The sequence below is a fragment of the Taeniopygia guttata genome, chromosome 20 (genome assembly GCF_048771995.1).
Source record: "Taeniopygia guttata chromosome 20, bTaeGut7.mat, whole genome shotgun sequence".
NCBI classification, from domain to species: Eukaryota; Metazoa; Chordata; class Aves; order Passeriformes; family Estrildidae; genus Taeniopygia; species Taeniopygia guttata.
Genome location: NC_133045.1, coordinates 3,387,496 through 3,408,605, shown reverse-complemented (window position 1 = coordinate 3,408,605; position 21,110 = coordinate 3,387,496). Strand labels below are relative to the sequence as shown.

General features: G+C 48.3%; 1 protein-coding gene across 1 annotated transcript in view; it reads left to right on the top strand.

Moving 5' to 3' along the window:
* Nucleotides 1-21,110, top strand: part of TOX2 (TOX high mobility group box family member 2) — a 158,874-nt gene that overhangs the window by 58,175 nt on the left and 79,589 nt on the right. The window contains exon 2 of the mRNA XM_030288549.4: nucleotides 4,859-4,924. Within this exon, the coding sequence (XP_030144409.1) occupies nucleotides 4,859-4,924 (66 nt within the window). The remainder of the gene's footprint in view (nucleotides 1-4,858; nucleotides 4,925-21,110) is intronic.

Here is a 21,110-nt window from a genome sequence, read left to right as displayed (position 1 = left end):
CTGGACAATGAACTCCAAGGTGCAAATGGAGCAGAAATTATCAAAGTGAGAGACCCCGTGAGCAGTTGTACATTTTGGGACCATTTTGGTTCCTCTTGAGTGCAGCCCTGGCTGGGCTCTGGTGCTGCCCAAGGTGGATCCATTGAGGCCTTTTAATAAATCCCTGCTTTATTCTGTAGCTCTGTCTGGTCTCTGTTCCAGGCCATCAGGTCACTCTGTCTGGGTGCTGGTGTAGCTGAGCTGCAGCTCACTGGAGACAAACCCAGATGCATTCCAAGAACCTCCAGTGAAATGTGGCATCCCCAGTACACCCAGTTTGGAAATGAGGCTGTCATGAGAGGGAACCCACTGCCCATCTCCTGTGTCCTGGTACAGGGAGGCAAACCAGAGGCAAGTGTTTATAGCTCTGAGCAGCAGGAGCCACTGGAGGCAGCCAATTTGTTCCTAACTGGTCATTTTGTAGCTCCTTGATGGTGATGGCTCTTAATTACTACTGGATTTGTATTAACAGGCCACATTTTCAAGCTCTAGAACATCAGTGGGCTCTCAGTTAAGGTGATCTGGTCTGGTATAGCCAAAAATGAGTGTCAAAATTTAGGTAGGACCCCTCCAAAAAAAAAAAAAAAAACAAAAAAACCCCAAACAAACAAACAAAAAAAACCTACCAAACTCACCACACATAAAATAAAATTAAATAAAAACTTTGGAAGGCTTTTGAGATCTTGCAGGTATCGCAGAAGTTATTACTGGTATGAATTTTGCCCACATCTTCTGATCTAGTGGAAGGTGGCCCTGACCATGTCAGGGGAGTTGAACTGGGTGATCTTTAAGGTCCCTTCCAACCCAAAGCAATCTGTGATTCCACGTTTTCATACAGAGCTGAAGTTGCCATCTCAGTTCATGGCTCTCACAAAATAAAAAGGATGTGATGAGATTCATAATAAAACTGTACAAGCTGGCAGTGCCATCCAGGAAAAAGTAACACCTTCTTGGAATCTTGGCAGGAGGTTGTGTTTCTTTCCACTGGGCCCTTCCCAGTTAGCAAACATTTGCTCTCCCTGTTTGCACAGATCTGGAGATCCCACAGCTGCTGCACTTCGGGGTCTGCCCCAGCCTGCTGCCTGCATTTGTTTTTCCTTTTCATATTCATCTGACTAATACGAGATCTGTGTGACCTCTGGGCACATTTACAGGTTTGAAAATAATGCTGTGGAGCAAAAATAACAAACCAAAGTGAGTCTAGAAAAGCAATAAAAATTTTAAAAGTCCTTTGTACAACAACATTGAATTGAGCTCCATGTATGGGCTGATGGAGCAGTGCCAGCTGCAGCTCCCCTGCAAGAGCTGTAGTAAAAGAATTATATTTTTAATTAAAATCTCCATGAAAAAATTAATTTCAGGGGGTGTTTTCTCACACTTTTATCTTTTTCTTGGACTCAGTTGGTTGTCCCATGGAGGGGTGCAGCTGTGGCTTGGTCTCCATCACCCTGATGTCCTTGGAGCTCCCTCTCTGAATGAGGCTGGCAGCATCCCTGTCCTTATCCATCCGTGCCAGGCAAAGCCACCTCCTGTGGCACGAGGTGGCCCTGGGGCTGGAGCTCTTGTCACCTGCACACCAAGGCAGTTCAGTGGTGTTCATCTGACTTTGTTGCCAGAATTGATGGAATTTGGGGCACTTTCCCTTCTCTCTCACCCTTTCCCTTTCACTTCCCCTTTTTTCTTCCCCCTCCCTTTTTATTTCCCTCTTTTCTTTTCCCTTCCCTCCCTGGCTTTGTGCTCATTTCAAGCAGGAGAAAATCAGCCACAGCCACTGATTTGTCTAATAGGCTGCTCCTATTAACCAAAGAATAATAAAATTAACTAATTGCAACCAAGCAAAAGTGATAAAGTGATTAAGACAACTGCACAAGAGGATGTTGCTTTTGAATAAGGACTTGAAAATGATCCCTTCCACATCACTCAGTGGGTTTTGGGGTAGGGAGGGTGATGAATGGCTGTCTCCATGTTTGGAACCGGAGCTAGAGTGAAGGAAAAAGGGGAGGAGGCATTTATAACCAAGGGGAAATATTAAAATTTCTGTTTCTATCATAAATCTACCTGGCGTGATGGGGTTGATTGTTTTGAAGTGCATTCTGTAGCAAAACAATAATGAGAAGAGGGAGAGAACATTACTTATCTGCTCTACCTGGCTGCTGCATAACTGGCAAACATCTAATTGAAGAAATATCCTGATGGGAGAATTTCTAATAAATTTGTTTGCACCTTCATAGCCTGGAGGAGGGGGGGGGGGGGGGGGAAATCCAATCAGCAGTGGGGAAATTCCAAAGTTTCCATTGCATTTTGAGTCTTGATTTTCAGGCTCGCTGCTCAGCCTGGAAATCAGAGAAACAGTAATTTTGAAGGCAGGATTCATTATGGTTGTTATGAAGGCATCAAGTGCAGAATGAATTGTGGAATGGAGGTAGGGGAACAGTAGAAAGCCATAAAAAAATGCATTCTGACAAAGAGAAGGATGTGGAGACAGGGGAGGGTTTGTCCTGCTCTGGGCCTCGCCACTGAAGGATACTTTTGGTTTGCTGAACACAACTTTTAAGGTAATTTTTTCTCCTGGAGAAAATGGTGGTGGCCAGGTGTAGGTCGGTGTCTTCTCATGGGAAATGAGGGGTAGAACGAGAGGAATCAGCCCCACGTGCACCAGGGCAGGTTTAGACTGAACTTTAGGGAACATTTCTTCACTGGAACGGTGGCCAGGTGCTGGAACAGGTAGCCCAGGGCAGTGGTGAAGCCACCCTCCCTGGAGGGATCTCTGGGAGGTGATGTGGCACTTGGGGACACCACTGAATAGTGGCCTTGGCAGTGCTGGGAGAATGCTGGACCCAGTGATCCTACAGGGCTTTTCCAACCCTAGAGATTCTGTGATTCTCCACCAACCTCTGGCACCTGCTGCCAGTCCAGGTGTGTCTGCTGGGGTTGGTGGGGCTGTCAGAGGGTATTTAGGTGGGGCCAAAGGGTATTTAAGTGAGGTCAGTGGGTATTTAGGTGGGGCCAAAGGGCATTTAGGCTGTAGAGTTGGTTGGATCTGGGTTCCTGGAAGCTCCAGCTGGAGCTGTGCTGCCAGGAGCTGGCTGTGCCAGTGGCCATCTGACAGGTGCAGGGAAATGCAGGTTAAAGTGGATTTTCCCCAGCTGCCTTCTGGGGAAATGGCTTGTCCCAGTGCTCACTGCATCCTGCAGCTCCTGCCTCACTGGTGCATCTCACAGAATCCAGCAGTGGCACAGGAATCCTCTCCCACCTGCTGCTGGTATCACTTAATGAATGCCACAATACCTGCTCCAATTTTACAGCTTTTAATTGGTTTGCTGTGCCAGAGGACAGTTTGGCAATTAGAGGGTGTCTGAGGCCAAGCAGAGCCGTGTTACCCCCACTTGGCTTTACTAACGCTGTTGACTTTAATAGCTAATCCTGTAGCACTCTGAGAAATGGAAGCATAATTAATTGTCTAGGCTGAAAATCTTCACCTGGCTTTATTTAGATTTTGCTTTTATTGCTCTTAATATGGGCAATTTCTGTTAAGGCATAACTGGAGTCAGCTTCATATCAGAGAGTGAGAGAACAGGTGAGAGGTAAATGATCTCCAATTCATCATCCTGCTGGTAAGGGCAGGAGGGTTGGCTCTTCCCCTTGTTAAGTGCAAGGTGTCACTCACAGCTGGTACCTCCATCCTCCTCTCGGGAGTGTTTTATGGCACAGCCTGTTTTTATTGCCATAATTAATTTGTGAACTCGGCCTTGAGGCCTGCCCCAGCTGTACTTGGAGCCGGAGACAATCCTGGAGGGCTTTTTTTCCTTCCTTTGGAATCTAAGCGAGTGAAAAGCTCCCATTGCAGCTGGTTAGTGAGAAGAGCTGTAGCTCTCCATGGGGGTTTTGTGCCTGGGGAAGTGGATAGCAGCTGGGAATCAGGTGTGTGCTGGAGCTGTGGGACACAGGAGGATGGGCTGGGCTCAGGCTGTGGAGCAGAGTCCTGGCAGGGCAAGCAGGAGAATGGGAGATGAGGGGATGGATGTGCCAGGCTGTGCACACAGACCCCTCCTGAATGCTCCCTGTGGGTGAGACAGTCACAATACAAAGCAACAACTCCATTTCCAGAAGGCTTCAAACCTGTTTTTATTATAGCACTCATGCTTTTTATACACTCTTACTAAGTTCACAGGTTTACACTTTACTCATTGGTCAGGAAAGACAAACAAAGTGCTCATTGGAATAGAGAGTTGCAGGTTTCTCTTATTTATCCTTCTTTCTTTCTTGGTCTCTACGTCAACAACCTTGGTAGAAAATTCTTTCAGGGGTAAACATGGATTATCAAACTTCTCTCTGGCTGACAGAAGTCACTGTAAAACCTCCACCACAGCTCCAGAGAGATTCTGCATTGCTGCAGGGGCTTTGCTTTGGTGTTGAGATCTCTAAGAGGATTGAATGCAACTTACCCAAGTCTGGACATTTCCATTGATGGAAGTTGGCTTTTTATATCAGATTGGTGGTCTAGTAGGAATTTTAGCAACAGCTTCTTTTGGGTGATCTTTGCTGCAGGGGGCATCTGTGGGTTCACATATTTGAATTATTTCTTTGACTTGGAGGGATTAATTCCTCATTTCACTGAAAAGATCCCATATCCATGCTATGTTAGCATATCCCATTGCAATAACTGGGATGAAGGTGTGCTCAGCACTCTCAAAAGTGTTCAGACAGCAGCTCAGGGTTTTCCTCTGGGAATTCTGGCTCTTGATGTGAAGATATTTGGGATGCACAGGAGCGTGGTGTGCAGATGGTATTTTATTAACTCTTTCTTTTGCCTTTCTAGTTTGATGGGGAGAACATGTACATGGGGATGAACGACAACGCCCAGGAGTTTCTATCGGCCAATCAGGTACGTGTTGTTTTGCTGGGATGAGATTTTTAGGGGACTAAAACACAAATTCTAGCAGCTCTCTGTGACTCTGCCCTCCTGGGACATCAGGAGTGTCCATGGAGGAGGTCAGAGCCAAGCTGCTGCTGAGGAGCAGCAGATGCACTTGGTGCAGGGATTGGGATGCACTTCCATCCTGGAGCCTGGCTCTGCTGAAAAGCTTTGCTGAAAAGCTTTGCCTCAGCATCCCTCACTCAAAATGAAGGTGCATTTGGTGTTTCTGGACACAGTGAAGTTTCCAAGTATTGTGTGCAGTTCAGGTGTCTCCTTCCCTCATGTGGAGTATTTCCTGTAGCTAAATAGATTAACAGGGGAGAAAAAGGAATTAAAGGGTTCCTGTTTTGGAGTTAGAAACCCAAGTGTGGGGAACCAGAATAGAAGTGTTCATGTCTTGCAGGTGCCTGAGCCTTCTCTGGGCTTGGATACACATGGCAAAAACATGGAGTGGGGTCCTAAACCTGTGTATGTGTTGGAACATGATCTTTAAGGTGATCTGCCACCCCAGTTCTGTGATTCTGTACAGTTAAGCCCATATTTCAGTACTGCTGGGACAGGAGGACTTCAGCACACGCTTTTCTATCCCCCTGACCTGGAGATGAGAGCTGGCCCCCTGTGCACCCCTCAGGGGTGGCCTGGCAGGTTAGAGGTGCTGCACCCTCAGCACAAAGCATCTCATCACACGCAGCCTCAGGAGGGAAGGTGGCAGCTCCTTGCTGACACATCCCTGAACCCCATTTTTTGTTGTGTTGGGTTGTTTTGCTGACCACAGACCCACAGACACAGCCCCACAGAGTGCCCCTGGGGTTTGGGATATCACCGTGGATCACATACAGGGTGCTCCAGTGGCAGCAGGGGATAAACTCTGTCCATATTTCCCTGGGAATAGGATGAAATCCTGCAGTTTGCCTCCTTGGAGCACAGCAGAGCATTGGCTCATGGCTGGGGAGAGCTGTTCCTGCCCTGGGAGCTGGCACTGGAAGCCATCCCCACTGTGGTGTGGGGAGAGGTGGTTCCTGTGTGAGGAGGAATTCCAGGGTGGGGAAGGAACAACAAACTTTGTGCTGCTGAGTGATTCAGCAGAAACAAATATGTGTTCAACCAACAACGGCGTGGGGTTGATTGTTAGAGCCAGGAATTGCCAGGGGTGAGTAAATATGGGAAAGAACGGGGTGATCCCTGAGTGCCCCATCCAGGGGTCAGCCCTGTCCCCCCCAGCTGTGCAGAGCCACGTGCTGTGGATGATCACAGGGCAGTTGTTGTAGATACTTTGCCCTTAAAAGCTCCCAAGGGCCAAGGATTTCCCTGGGAAGGGCTGGCAGTGCTGGCAGAGGGACCAGCCCCAGTCCCTGGCCAGGATGTGCCTGCAGGACCAGGCTGGATTTGGGCAGAGCCGTGGCCAGCATGGACCAATTGTGTTTCCTGCTTAGCACCTATCTCATCCCATTTCCCCCGAGGGTGGGCATGAGAGGAGGCCAGCAGGGTGCTGTGGGGCTGGGAATGGTTTGCTGCACCTCAAGGAGGATGGTTGGCTCCCAAAGGAAAGCAGGGATTACCATGTGGTGGAGGAGTCATGTCCCGAGTTTGATCCTGGAGAAGGATCAACCAAACCAGTTTATATCCCTGTAACTTGGGCAGCAGGAGTTCACTCTTCATTTGCTCTCTGTTTACTTGCTGTTTCCCATTTTGGAGCAGCAGTTCAGGGTGGAGAGGGAGGAAAGTTCTTTCCCATGGCAGAGGAGTGCAGGAGCCCCCACTGCAGGGATGGTTTCGTGCACAGGGGCTGTGCTGCACTTTCTCTGTCAGCAAAAGCACTGCAGAGAGCAGCATGGAGAAGAAATGTGGGCCTTTGCCTTGTTGGCATGCCCAGTTCCCTCCCTGGGCTGCCATGGGACAGTCAGAGGGGAGTACCAGGGTGCAGGGGGCACCTGGGGCTCTGTGGGAGGCTGCAGTGACCCCCCATAACCTCATCTGTGTAACTGGGAGGGAGGGTGAGAATCCCAGTTCATGCCCTTCAGGGATGTGGGTTCACACCCAGCATGAGCTTTGGCCAAGGAGGATGAGGAGCAGCTTCCTCCTCACCCTCCTTAGTGTATCAGCTCCCTTTATTTACCTGCATATCAGCAGTTGTTTACTGGTTTTACAGCCCCAGCCATGACTTCAGCACTAATGACACAACTCTGTTACTTAAATGGGGGTTCCAGATGGTTTTCATTGTTTGCTAAACCTGTTGTAACCCAAAGGAGTACATTAAACAGCAGGAGGGGGGTTTCACAATGTCACCTCAGAGGCTGCTGAACCACCAGATACCTTTACAGCTCATGAGGGACATCCAACAGCCCTTGGGCTCCTTCAAGACAAAGGCAGATTTTGCAGACTCAGGGCTGGAACCATCACACTGCAATAGATGAGCCTGGTGGGTTGGGGTTTTATCTCCATCATTATCTGCAGCTCCCTGACAGCAGCTTTGTCTCAGCCCCTTGTCTGGTTTTTGATCCTAAGGAAGTTCTGCTCAGCCCAGGGGAGAAGGTTCCAGGGAGAGCTCAGAGCCCTTCCAGGACCTAAAGGGGCTCCAGGAGAGCTGGAGAGGGGCTGGGGACAGGGGATGGAGGGACAGGACACAGGGAATGGCACCCACTGCTAGAGGGAGGCAGGGTTAGGTGAGATATTGGGATAAATTCTTCCCTGTGAGGGTGGGCAGGCCCTGGCACAGGTGCCCAGAGCAGCTGTGGCTGCCCCTGGATCCCTGGCAGTGCCCAAGGCCAGGCTGGACAGGGCTGGGAGCAGCCTGGGACAGTGGAAGTTGTCCCTGCCCATGGCAGGGTGGTGGAATGGGATGAGGTTTAAGTTCCCTTCCAACCCAAACTTTTCTGGGTTTCTGCAGTTTCTCATGGCAAGAGTGTGGTAAAGCCAGGATCAGGGTCCTCCTGCCTCTCCTTCATTATTCCCTGCCTAGCTGCCAGCTTGAGGGGAAGAAGAAACAAAACCCCACAACAAAGCCCCTGTAAAACCCCCACAAAACACCATCCAACACATATGGAAGCCAAGTGCCCTCTTCCTTCCCCTGATCTTCCTTGTTGGGATCAATTTTGTGCCATGGCTACAGCTCTTGTCATCCCAGAGGGTTTGGACTCAGCTGAGGACAAAATGCAGAAATAAAGGAGCCTAAAACATAATGAGAGCACTGACAGCTCATGCCAGCACAACCTGCTTGGGGAAAATAATTCCTCTTGTTCCATCAAATAGGAGGGACATTTGACCCCAGAAGTGAGTCAAATGTGAAATGTAATTCAACCTCCAGCAGAGGCCAGGGTATAAATGCAAGCTGACATCTGATCAAACCATCATGGACATTTGACCCTCGAGATGAGTGAGGTATCTCTTGTGTCTTGTGGAGTCAGCAGAGCATCATTCCTCACCCCTGTCAATCTTCTTTCTTTCCCACCCTCCACCCCAAACAAAGGCAAGAAATTAAGTAATGTGAAAAATCCCAAGGAATACACAGATATGAAGTGCTCTGAAAGATCAGTAAAAATGCAATGGTGCTGGTAAAAGAAATAAAAACACCTGCAAAATCAGTGGCTAAAGATATTTATTAAGGTCATTGTGATAAGGAGAGTAATGCCAGGAAAGGGAAAGGCTGAGGAATGAGGTTGGTTTTATTTGACATCATTACTGCACTTGCAGGAAGAGTCCATGGGTGCTTTAAAAACATGAATTAACTCTGCCTGGGAATTCCCTGTGAGAAGGTATCATCATCCCATGTGCTGTGCTGGGTGAAGAAATGCAGGAGCTGCCTTGTCAGGGAGCTGGGGGTGATGAGTTGAGGTTGTGGGGACTGCCAGGCCCTGGCATGGCTTTGGGTACCCCTGTCCCCTGGCTTTTGGGATGTGCCTGTGTACCTGGTCAGTGCAGGGACATTATGGGAAGCCTTAGGGGGATGTTTGCTGCATTTTTCCTCCCTCTGTTAATATCTCTGGCTGCTAGCTGGGCAACAGGCAGCTTGAAGGAGGAAAGAGCTGATTATTTATCACTGGACAGTTTGGATCCAGCCTAATCCCAGGAGATTTCAGTGCATGTCTTATTCCAGCTGAGCAACCAGCCTGTTTCTGTCCCAACAAGTTAATTTGTGTGACTCTCATGGAAAGGCTGTTCAACATCACTGTGGTTTGTTCAGGCCAGGGAGACTGCAGCTCTTTGCTTTTGGAAGTGGAAGCACAGACAGGACCCACTGCTAGAAAGTGTTGAAAATTTGAGAGTTCAGCTGAAAATAGGAGAGTTAATTTGAGAAAGTTCTTTTGCACATCATTTCCTCCTCCTAAAGCTGTTCCTGTGTGCTCCTGGTGGCAGGATGCTGCCCATCTGTGTGTCTAAAGTGTCAGGTCTTGGCTGCCAGGTTTGCACAGCAGCACTCAGCAGCCTGGGGTAGGGGAAGTGTCCATGCCCATGGCAGGGGCAGGAGCTGAATGGTCTTTAAGATCCAACCCAAACCATTCCAGGATTCTACAGCTGAAAAAGCTGATGCCTGGAGAAGTTGTGGCTGCCCCTGGGTCCCTGGAAGTGGCCAAGGCCAGGCTGGATGTGATGCCTCAGGTTTTAGCTTTTATATTTTTCAGATTCTGTGCTGCTTTAGTGTGCAGTTCTGAGCTTCATATGACGGGATGCTGAGCTCTCTTCACAGAGCAGGGAGACAAAACAATTCCTGCTCCAGCTGGGGACCAAGGACAACTGATCCAAATCTCAGCCCAGGAGCACAAACACTGTGGGCTGGAGAGAGAAAAACAAGCAGGGTGGGACTGCCTGGGCTAAAGCTGGAATTGGACAATGAACTCCAAGGTGCCAATGGAGCAGAACTGATCCCAAGGAGAGAGCTGGTGTATTTTGGGGCTATTTTGGTTTATCTTGGGTGCAGCCCTGGCTGGGCTCTGGTGCTGCCCAAGGTGGATCCATTGAGGCCTTTTAATAAATCCCTGCTTTATTCTATAGCTCTGTCTGGTCTCTGTTCTAGGGCAGCCTGCACAAGGCATCAGATGGGGCTTGGAGCACCCTGGGACACTGGAAGGTGTCCCTGCCCATGGCAGGAGCTTTAATGTCCCTTCCCATCCATCCATTCCCAATTCTATGACAGAAAAAGGTAGGATTTCACCCAAGCCTGGTGAGGAACCTGCTGCAGATGACATCAAGTGTCCCACCTGATGTGTGGAGCAGCAGAAGGAGCTTTAATCTGGGCTCTGGGCATTAGGGTGAGAGTGGGTAACTCGTGGATGGGCTGTTCACACTTGCACTGCCAAGAAGGCAAATCCATGGGCAGGGAGGTGTTTCTGGGGGCTCTGGATGTGTGTAACACAGAAGGTGGATTTTCCCTGGCTGTCTGTGACTCGGGGAGCCCTGTTGGGCACGGGGGCTTTGCTGACACCCCGAGGGAGATGCAGTTAGGAGAGGTGATACCTATCATGTGCACAGACATCCACAGCATGTGTCTGCAGCCCTGCTCCAGCATGAGTGTGGGGTGAGCCACAGCCACCCCTTCCTGCCCACGTGGGATCCATCTGCGGGTGTCCCCGTGTGCCTGCAGGTGGATAAATCAACATTTATCTACTGTATCTATTGCCCTTTATCTCCCTGCCCCCATATATCTCCACGCTGGGGTCTGTATTAGCCATAATAGATACAGTGAGTCACTGATCTGGTGGGTCAAATGGTCAGGGCTCTTTGATCAGCCGTCAGGATCCATTACCACCAGGGCCTCTGCTGGGGCTGGAATTACAACTTACATTTGACTCGTTTCTGGGGTCAAAACGTCCCTCTTATTTGATCGAATGACAGAAATTGTATAATTTGTATATATCCCTGAGCCATATGTGCTCTGAGTGCCACTCTAATGTGTTTTATAAAGGCACAGCTGTCTTGGTGACTTATTTAAAATGGGATTTTGAAGTAGTGTTCTTGCCGTTTAATGTCCTCATTCAGGGTTACACAAGGTTTATCAAATAATAAATAACATTTAGAACATTGGTTTTAACATAACAATGGCTTTGCTGCTTATAAGGAACTGGGCGGTCCAATAAAGCAGTGTTTGGTAAATAAGTGATAATGCAGAAAGCAAAGATAGGATAATTAGAAATTAATGATGTGTGGGAAGCTATGGATACCTTCCTCATGTTCTGCTAACGCTCCAGACGAGACAGAGCTCGTCTTGGCAGCCTCTGCTATAAAATATGCCTTCAAACCTTGTCATAATACTGGCAGACGTGTTGTTCCCACCAATCTTGACTGAATCACAGCAAAATGTCAACACTTGATAAAATAAACCTGGGGCTGGGGCAGACCCACATGAGTGCAGGGGTTCCCCATCCCTGCAGGGGACCACGGGGGCAGAACACGGTGACTGAGGTGGCCGTGGAGCCCTGGGCAGAGCGAGGGTAACTGGGTGCTCCTAATGAAGATGTGGGTCACCCTGCCCTCATTCCTGCTCCTCCCTCCAGAGCAGGAGCTGGAACAAAGGTGGTTTTCAATCCATCCGCAGTGGGGCTGCTCTCCCACTGACAGTGAAGCAGCAACATGCAATTGCCCAGGTGTGAGATGTCCTTAGGGCAGCTGGTCTCTGGCCTACCAGATATGTGAATTTGGAGGAGCTCCCAGCACTTTGTTTGTCCCATGAAGTGCAGCAGGTTGCTCATGGTCACCACAGCCACTGCCTCAAACCTGGGATTGCTTGGGAAGAAAGGCAGGAAGAACACAGGAGATCACTTGGCTGAGCAATTCCTTAGGGTGTCCTTCTCTTGAGTCTTATAGAAAGGTCTGCACAGAAAATTAGAGCCTATGGTGAGGTTATTCTTTGTGCAATTTCCACTCAAGTCCCTTAATGGACTTTGGTGTTTCTAATTAATCCTTTGCACGTGAAAAAACTTGTTTTTAAGTTTCATGGAATCACAGAATCACCCTTAAAAGTCATCTAATTCAAGCCCTCTGCAAGGAGCTGGGATATCTCCAATGAGATCAGGTCACTCAGGGCTCTGTCCAAGCTGACCTGGGATGTTTCCAGGGATGGGACACCCACAGCTTCCCTGGGCAATCTGTGCCAGTGTTTCACCCCCCTCTGAGTGAATAATTGAGGAGGCAGGGTTTGGGAGCTCCATATTCTGTTGATTTTTGGCTTGATCTGTTGATCACAGGAACAGATGATATCAGAGGTTGGTCAGTGCTAAAGGAAGTCACATGTAAGTGAGGGGTTTAAATAAGGGGCAATATGGCCTCCTTTTTTAAGGGGTTGTGGAGAGCTCTGGTGCCCCTTAAACTCCAGCTGTCTTGTGCTCTTTGGACTTTATCCTCTTGTGCCTGTGCAGAAGCTTGGTCTCTTCCAATCTGCAAATAATCTGTATTTCTGAAGTCTGGAATTGGCCCCATCAGGGGCAGAGCACACCTGAAAGTAAATAACTGATGACTCCCCACTCCCTTTACAAGGATACATTGCAAATACTTCAAGAACATACAGATATATGAGTATAAAAGACCCCTGGTGAAGGGAAGAGAGAGGTTTGTATAGACTCAGAGTTGAAAGAGGATTACACAGAGTTTGGGAGTGTGCACTGCAGGCCCCCATGCTAAGATACAGATTTTTGCTCTCTCCCTGCTGTTCTTTGAGTAATACTGTATAATTTCATATGTTGTGCTGGAGATGAAAAAAATAGAGAGGAGACATTGATAGATCCTAAATGTCTTTCTGAGCAGACGATTCAGGAAGAATCTCATGTACTATTTTAAAATGAACAATAGAGTGTTACATGTCATTTATTATAATCAGCAGCTAATGGAAACCCTTCCAGGAGGGGTTTGGGAGTTGAGCACAACTACAGCTGATGATCCAGGCTTGTGAATTTTGCATGAACTCCTGTGTGACAGCAAAATTTTTGAAAGGTACAGTCAGGAAGAGATTCCTGTAGCTTAGTCATAGCAAGAGGAGGTTTTACTGCTGGTGCAAGGCCAGCTGTAGTGTTTAAATAAAATAATAAAAAATCCCTTTGTATTACAAGCAGAGTGAACATCATCTTCAACCCTTGGTCTCAAGGGACTCCTAAGTTTTTAGCAATAGGATGTTTGAAAAACAGCCACTAAGCATCCCAGAGTGAAAAACTAATGCTATTGAGCCATTCCTAGACCAAAATGCTTCTACTGCACTCACTCTGGGGAAAAAAGGGAAAAAGAAATAGCACCTCAAACAGCTGAATACACCTGTCAGGTGGCACAGAGCACCTGTAGGGATGGGAACCACTGAAACTCTTGTGGTGGCTGAATTTCATGTGCAGATATTTCATCGAGGAGATGGCTGATAGGTTTAGGTTTAGGCCAAAGGCAGGAGGAAGGAGATCCTCAGGTGCAGAGGACACACACCTCACTTGACAGCCTGAGGGCTGGGCACAGCATCCACCACTCTCCAAGGTCCCCTGGAGACCATATCAGCTCTAGCCAGCCCCAGCAGCTGCCTCTCCTTGTCTTTCCTGTGTCTTTCCATGGCTTTCTGGGATATGAATTAGCTCAGAGAATGTTTTTAACCCAAAAAAGTGTATATGTATTAAGCAGCACATCCAGCTGTAGTCCTTGTTCTGTAAGATGTGGAATCAAAACATGCCCAGGGATCAGCCAGAGCTGGGATTTCTTTTGCAATCAAAAGGTCTATAAACAGTGAAACACTTAAAAATTAATAGCAAAAATCCAATCTGTGCAGGAGATTGGCCCAGGGCTGGAGGCAGCAGAGCTGGGGAGTTGGTGGGAACCTGGGGATGGCAGAGAAGGAGCAGCAGGACCATGTCCATCCCCCTGAGAAACAGCCTTTGCTGCTGCTGCATCTTGATCTGAAGGGCTCCATATAGAAAATACCAGGATGAATTCTGATAGAGGATTGGACCTGGGTGGTTCTTGGTGCCGAAATTCCACCGTGCCCACCAGTGGGGCTGCAGGAAAGGTGGATCCCAGATCCCAGGAAAGGTGGATCCCAGATCCCAGGAATTATGTGCTGGAGGGTGAAGGAAATGGAGTGACTGGGGCTGCCTCAGAGCACTGTGGGGCACAGCTGAGGTCCAGTCAGACTGAACAGGATCTGCTGGTGTGCAGGGTGGCTCCTGTGGAGGACACGAGGCCTGGCTGTCCAGCAATGCTGCTGGGCTTGTAAAGCCAATGGCTCCTAAAAGAGCAGCAAATGATAGAGGAAGGTGGTGTGCTTTAGCCAAGAAAGTGTCCCTTTATCAAGGATTTTTCATGTGCTTTTTCTGCTGTAAAGGGACTGCAGACAGTGTAAAGAGATCCACTGTCTTTGGTGGTCAGCATGGCCCAGGGCAAGGTGGAGATCTGCATGGGGGACAGCCTGGAGCAGCTCTGGAGAGAGCAGATCCCCTTTAAAGCACAGCTCTCAGGCTGATATGATGCTTATGTGTGATTTAAACCCTCACCAGGGCCACTCCTGCTGCTCCCAGGCTGGCCTGGAGTGGTGGCAGTCACTCAGCCAAAGGCAATCCCAGAGCTTTCATCCACAAGCGTTTATGCCTTTGGATCCTCCAGCCCCCTGTGCTGAGCTGGCTGCCCAGCGTGTGTCCCCAGCTGTGACACAGTGTGACAGGAGCCACGGCTGTGCGTGCCAGGATCGATGCTGAGCTCCGACAGCGCAGCCCCAGCGCTCTTGGGGAGCTGCGATGAGCAAGGATTTCCTCCTGTGTCCTGTTGGGGGGTGGGTTTGGCTCCTGCAGAGGGTGGTTTGCTTCTCCAATGGACTCTGGGGAGTTGCTCTGGAAACTGTTTATTTGTGGAAATGCAGCTCCGTGGGCCGCAGCAATGTGCAAGAAAATACCCAGCGCATTGCTCCTGGGATTTCCTTTCCCAGCTGATTGATTACTTCTTCCCTCCTCATCAGAGACCCATCCCGAGCTGGTGTTTGGGCCTGCTGTCACAACACAGTGATTAACTGAGGAGCCACTTACTTCCAGCAGGAAAATGTTATTTTCCACTTCAGCATTTGGATGAAGGCCTGGGCAGAAAGAAAAGCCCCTCTGCTGCCTTGGCTGATGACAGAATGAGCCCTTCTCTCTGTGTCAGCTCTGAGGCTGCCCTGGGCACGTGCAGGGTTGGGCTCCATTCCAGCCCCACAAGGGCAGGACCATCAGCAGAGCATCTGTACCCAAAACAGAGGGACCAGGAGCACCAGGACAGTGCTGTCCCCTGTGCTGGCACTGCTGGGGCACCTCGCTGTGCCCTGCTCTGAGCCCCTCGTGAGAAAGGCATTGAGGGGCTGGAGTGTCCCGAGATGGGAACAGAGCTGGGGAAGGGGCTGGAGCCCCAGGAGAGGCTGGGGGAGCTGGGAAGGGGCTCAGCTGGAGCAAAGGAGGCTCAGGGGGGACCTTGTGGCTCTGCACAGCTCCTGACAGGAGGGGACAGCCGGGGGGTTGGGTTCTTCTTCCAAGCAAATATCAATAGAACAAGAGGAAATGGCCTCATGCTGTGCCACGGGAGATTCAGATTGGAAATCAGGAGGAATTTCTTCACTGAAGGGTGGTCAGCTGTCCAGGGAGGTACTGGAGTTCCCATTCCCGGAGGTGTCCAAGGAGCACCTGGCCATGGCACTCAGTGCTCTGGGCTGGGTGACAAGGTGGGGATCGGTCACAGGTTGGACCTGATGCTACTGGAGGGGTTTTCCACCCTGAATGATTCCATGATGTCAGGGCTCTGCAGGCACTGGAGGATGATGAGGGCTGTGTACCCCAAGTGCAGCCATCCAGCTCCTTCTGCTCAGAGCCAGGCTCTGGTTCACTCCAACCTCCCCTCGCTCGTGAGGCTGGGCAGAGCAGGGGACCTGGGCTGGCTGGGGAGAGAATGCCACCACTCCTTGTGCTCCTGTGTAGGTCTCAGATTCAGTCAAAGAGAAACCAGAAAATTTCTAACCAGGCAGAAGCCTGAGAAAGTACTGAGAAAGAATGTAAATAAGTTCTTTATCTCTCTTGTTATTCACATTGTTTATAGTTAGGCTTTGCCAGTGTGCATCATTCACTGGGCACCAGTGGTGTGAGATGTTTTCACTTCAGGACCAATAGAATTGGTCTAGATGACGCTCTGTATAAAAGAGCAATGTATTTTGAAATAAATCAGAGTTATACTCTCAGCCTTCTGAACAAAGTCTATTAATTCCTGTCCTGCCTCAACAGCGTCATCCTGCTCCTTTGGGGAAGGCTGAGATCTTCCCTCCCAGGTGACACAGCAGGTCAGAGCCATGGTGGGAACCAAAACCCAGGGGCAGTGGGCAGCTTTCCCAGGGAGCTGGGCTGTGACACGGGACCCAGCTGAAGGATGGCTGTCTCAGCAGCTCCATGAGCTCCACGTCTGGCCCACGTTCCATCCCCTGTTGGGCTGCTCAGCCAAGGGCTCTGCTGGGTCTCACCCATCCCTGCCACCATCAGCAGCAGCCTCCGAGCCAGCCTGAATTAAACTTATCTCAAAGTAGCAAATCCATCAGCTGCCATCAAAAGTGCCAGGTCTGATGCTGTCTAGCTCAGGTCTATCTATCTGTGTACACCATAAAGGGCAAAATATGACTTGGCTTTTATTACTTTAATTAAAACATGAGTGAAGAGTATGAGATTGATATTGAATTGTATTTTCCTGGCTGCTGTGGGAAGGAGCTAACTGATCTGATTACCATGAAGATTACAAACTATCAAAGTGAAAAAGAGCTTTTTGCAAGTATTTCATATTAAACCTTCAAACATAACACTTTAAGAATAATTATAGTTGTATTACTGGAAAATGATTCATGAATTCTGAATAAATATAAGGCCCTTAAAGGGAAATGTTCCAAGACCACAGTTTTCATTCCAATCTGATGAAATTTAGTATCATTTTGCAGCTGTAGAATAGAATGAAAAAAAATATGTACATAGACTGTATTGAATATATGTCAGACTAAACTAATGAGATTTTTTACATCAACTCTGAGCATGAACGCAGACAAATGGAATAGCCATCCTCATTTTCTATAATAGAAAGCACTGAAAGGGAAGGCAGAAAGGATCTTACTGCTTACAAGTCTTTATTCCACCCTTGATTGTTAAATAATATATTTTAAGTTCTCATATCTTGCCCGCAGAATGTTTGAACTGACACTAATGGGTATCTAAGAGAAAAGAGTGAGCTCTAAGAAAAAAAAGTGAGGAAAGGCTAGGATTGGGAATTTTATCAGTATTCCCAGTGGGCTGTAATAAAGATACTTTTCACACAATACAGTGAATGTTTACAGCAGACAGTTTAGTTTCCTTCCAACAATTATGAGAGAAATTGAATCTCAGGAAATGTTAGTTTTCGCTAAAATTAGACATAACAATAAAGATACCTCTGAAAGTTTATTAAGGAGGGGGAAAAAAAAAGAAAAGAAAAGCCATCAGTCTCTGGAAGACAATTTAGCAAATTTATTTTAAGAATTCCAGATGACTTCTAAACAAAACCACACACCTACGTGGCGCTGAGGGCTCAGGCTCCCCATGGGAGCTGCTTTTCTCCTGAGAAGCTTTCTTTCCCAGGCTTTGTGAATTCTTAATGCATTTTGGAATCAAATATCCAAAAGCTGATTGTTTCCAGGCTGGATCCAGCTGGAGGACGATGCCCATCACTCTGCAAGCAGATGGAGCAACAGGTCACATTTTTTGGGTACCAGTCAGGGTGCTGCAAGGCTGGGAACCCACACTGGTATTGAGAGCAAATTACTGAATGCACTTGAAGGCAGCTTTAGGAAGGATCTTACCATGCTCACACAGAGATGCTGGAGATCCAACAACAATTCAAAAATAAAAAAGGAAAGATGCTCTGTGAAGTGCAGGAAACTCTGGAGTGCTCTGAGCAGCTCATGTGATGGTGTTTAATTTTTGAAACACAGCGAGTGGAACATGCAGTGCAATTCCGCTGTCCTAATTTCCAGATTTCTGCATCGAGGAGTGCTGCAATATCCCTGTTAGAGACACCTGCTTTCCTCTCCTTTTGTCCATGCAATCCTTGATTTTTGACTTCTTTCTCACTCTGTTTCAGTCTGGAAGGAGATCCCTGTTATTTGATATCAAGAATAGGGATGGGAGGAGAAGTGGTGAAAGCTGATGCAGCTTAGCTTGCAGACAATTTGTCCCATTTTGGTTCTATTTGAGGTCAGACTGGGCTGATGCTTTTTTGTAACACCAAGTGGGACTCGAGGTGCTCAGTTTGGTGCTAGAATTGGCAGTAGAAGCACTTGGCTCTGAGTCATCCCAGGTTTATGGAAATATCTAGGCTTTGTGTGGGCTTGGATTTGACAGATAGCAGCTGCAGCCCTTGAGTACACCAGGAAATGTGAATTTTTACCATAGGGTTGATGTTTTGGTTTTGTTATGTGCAGCCCTGTTGTGCTCAGAGCCTCCCCCTCCTCTCCATCAGCATCTCTCCCTCTCATTTTGACTCTTCCACTTCTGCACAGCTTTTTGGAGCAGTTCTGGTGCTTTAAAGCAGTGAAAATAACAGAAACACCTCTCCAGCTGCTCAATGAATGGAGAGTTTCAGGTGGTTTGGCCTCTGGGGAGCTGGGGCTGGGTTTCTCCTCTGACCTCACGCCTTGGGTGTTTGGTTGGGCCTTCTGACTGAGTGATGAGTGTTGGGCTGGATTTGAACCCTCTTGCACCTTCTTTTCCTCTGCAAGGCCATTCCCTGTGTGCACAAATTTTGTCCATGGCCTCTGGATCTGCCAGTGCCAGCGCTGGAGTTGGTCCTTGATGCAGACTCCTGGCTGTGAGCAGCAGATTGATGCCCTGGCTGACCTCCTAGATGGACAGTTGTCCTTATTTTAGGGAAACATTGCTGTTTTGAGTATTAATGTGCTGGTTTTCCTTTTTGCCTTCCTCTTGAAAGGACGGTTCCTACTCTCACTGCTCATTTTGTCCAGGTTGCTTCATGCTTTAGAAAGAATTTGATGAGTGTCTGATTTAGGGCATGGATGAGTCTCTCCCAGCCATGTGTGTGTTCCTGCCTTTTTTAAGATACCATATATAAGCCTGGCTTTATTAAAGAAAAAAAAAAAAAAGTTGTTAAAATTGTTAAAGATAAAATCTGTTTGTTTCCCAAAATTCACATATTGGAGGCTTAAGGCTGAGATTTTCACGCCTGCTCTGGGGATTTGGATACTTGGCCTTGCACCATGTTCCAGTTCTCACAGTTCTGTCACGAGTCTCTTGGTGCTTCCTGCTTTCCCTAACAGCCCAGCACCTTTGTCTTCCTGTGACATGACAGCTTCTGCTTTGGATAAGGGAGGAAAAGAACAAAATTCTTGGAGCTGTGGTTGTGAAGGAAGAGTCATAATTGTGGCTCTCAGCAAATGCAAAGGAGGTAGAGAGAGATCCTGTGTGATTATCATGGAATGCTTCGGGTGGGAAGGGACCTTGAAGTTCACATGGTTCTACCCCGTGCCATGGGCAGGGACACCTGCCACTGTCCCAGGTTGCTCCAAGCCCTGGCCTTGGACACTGCCAGGGAACCAGGGGCAGCCACAGCTTCTCCTACCTTGACCTCACATGGACAGGGAGTGCTGGCAGTACTGGGAGTACTGGGTTCAGGGGGTATGGGCAGTCAGAGGCTGGGCCTGATGGTCCTGGGGGTCCTTTCCAAGCTCAGTGATTCTGTGTTGGTGTGATTCTGTGGCTGGCCTGCTGCTGAGTTGTGCATATTTAGGCTCTGCAAGGAGTGACATCCCAACCCCGTGGTCGATCTGTCATTGGCCTCCCTTGGCCAACCACACCCTGTCACTGCCACTGGAATTGGGTCAGTGCCCTCTCCGTCCCACCTCAGGGTTTGCTTTGGCAGAGCTGACTCAGGAGTGTTTGGCTTTGGCACATCTCCCACGTGCCAGAGAGAGATTCGGGGCCGGAGGGTCTTTGGGATAATGTGAGAAGCTGATTTATCACCCTGGAGACTTCAGTTCATTTCCTTTCCCCATTTCAGCACCTTCCTGGCAGCCTGAAATGTTTGGCAGTGGATGGGTGGGTGAAGAATTTCAAGCTTTTCTTGGGGGTAAAGAGCAGAGAAGGGAGAGAAGAAGTTGGCATTTTACAAAGCTGTGGTACATTCTTAATTTCAATAAAATAAATGTAAAAAAATAAAAGGTAAGCAGCACCTGAGCTGCTGAGGCGACAGGCGCTTAAGAAGCACTGAATAAATACATTAAACATATTTGCTGAAGGCATTTGTTGTTGGAAGTTTGAACATTAAACATGCCTTCTTCATTTGATGCCATAATGAAGCAGGGATGTTCAAAGAGCCATTAGCAGCGCTCTGACTAGAGCTTTACATCTTCACCCGTGTACCAGAGAACCTCCATTACATCAGCAATGCCTCAGTGAGTGTTGCCCCCAGAAGGGAGGGATTTCAGTGTGGGTTTGGGCTTTTTTGTGGTGCATTTCCCTTTTCCCATCCATCGAGGTGGATGTTTTGGTATTGTTTCCCTGTAAAGTGCTGGGGCAGGTCCAGGGGAGGCAGCAGCTCTGCTTTTGTCCCGCTGTCCCCAGGCTCAGTAAGTGCTGGCTTGGGGCCTGATGAGACAAATAAACAGGTTTGTGTACTTAGGTTTTTAAATTACAGGCTAAGGAGGAACACAGATACTCAATCCATTAAGAAATAACTAGGTGGGTGATTCAGTACCATTTGTGTAAATGGCACTAACTCTGATCTGCCTGCACAATTTATTAATACTTCACGGGATGAAAAAAAAAAAATATTTTAATCTCATAATGGATGATGAGCTGTGAAATTGCTTCTGCAGCAGCTGGGCACCCTGGGGGAGGTGCTAGATTGCACCACATTATGCAAGCCATCCCCACATCCCTGCCTCCCTCGTGCTAATCACACACATCAAATCTGGCTGGTGGCGAGGGGGGCACTGCTTCTGCTGGGGTTTATTACTTTTTGGTTTTTTAATATCTACAGTTTTCTTGTCAGTTTGCTTTGGGGTCCCAAGCCTGGCTTGGGAAATGTGAGGGCTCAAATCCAAGTAGGTTTGTGCTGATGCTTTGTACTTCAAAGGTGTTGGCAACAGGAAATAAAGAAATTTAGCAAAAATACCAGGTCTGGCTCAGTTGGTGAAGATTTCATCTGGCTGATGCCC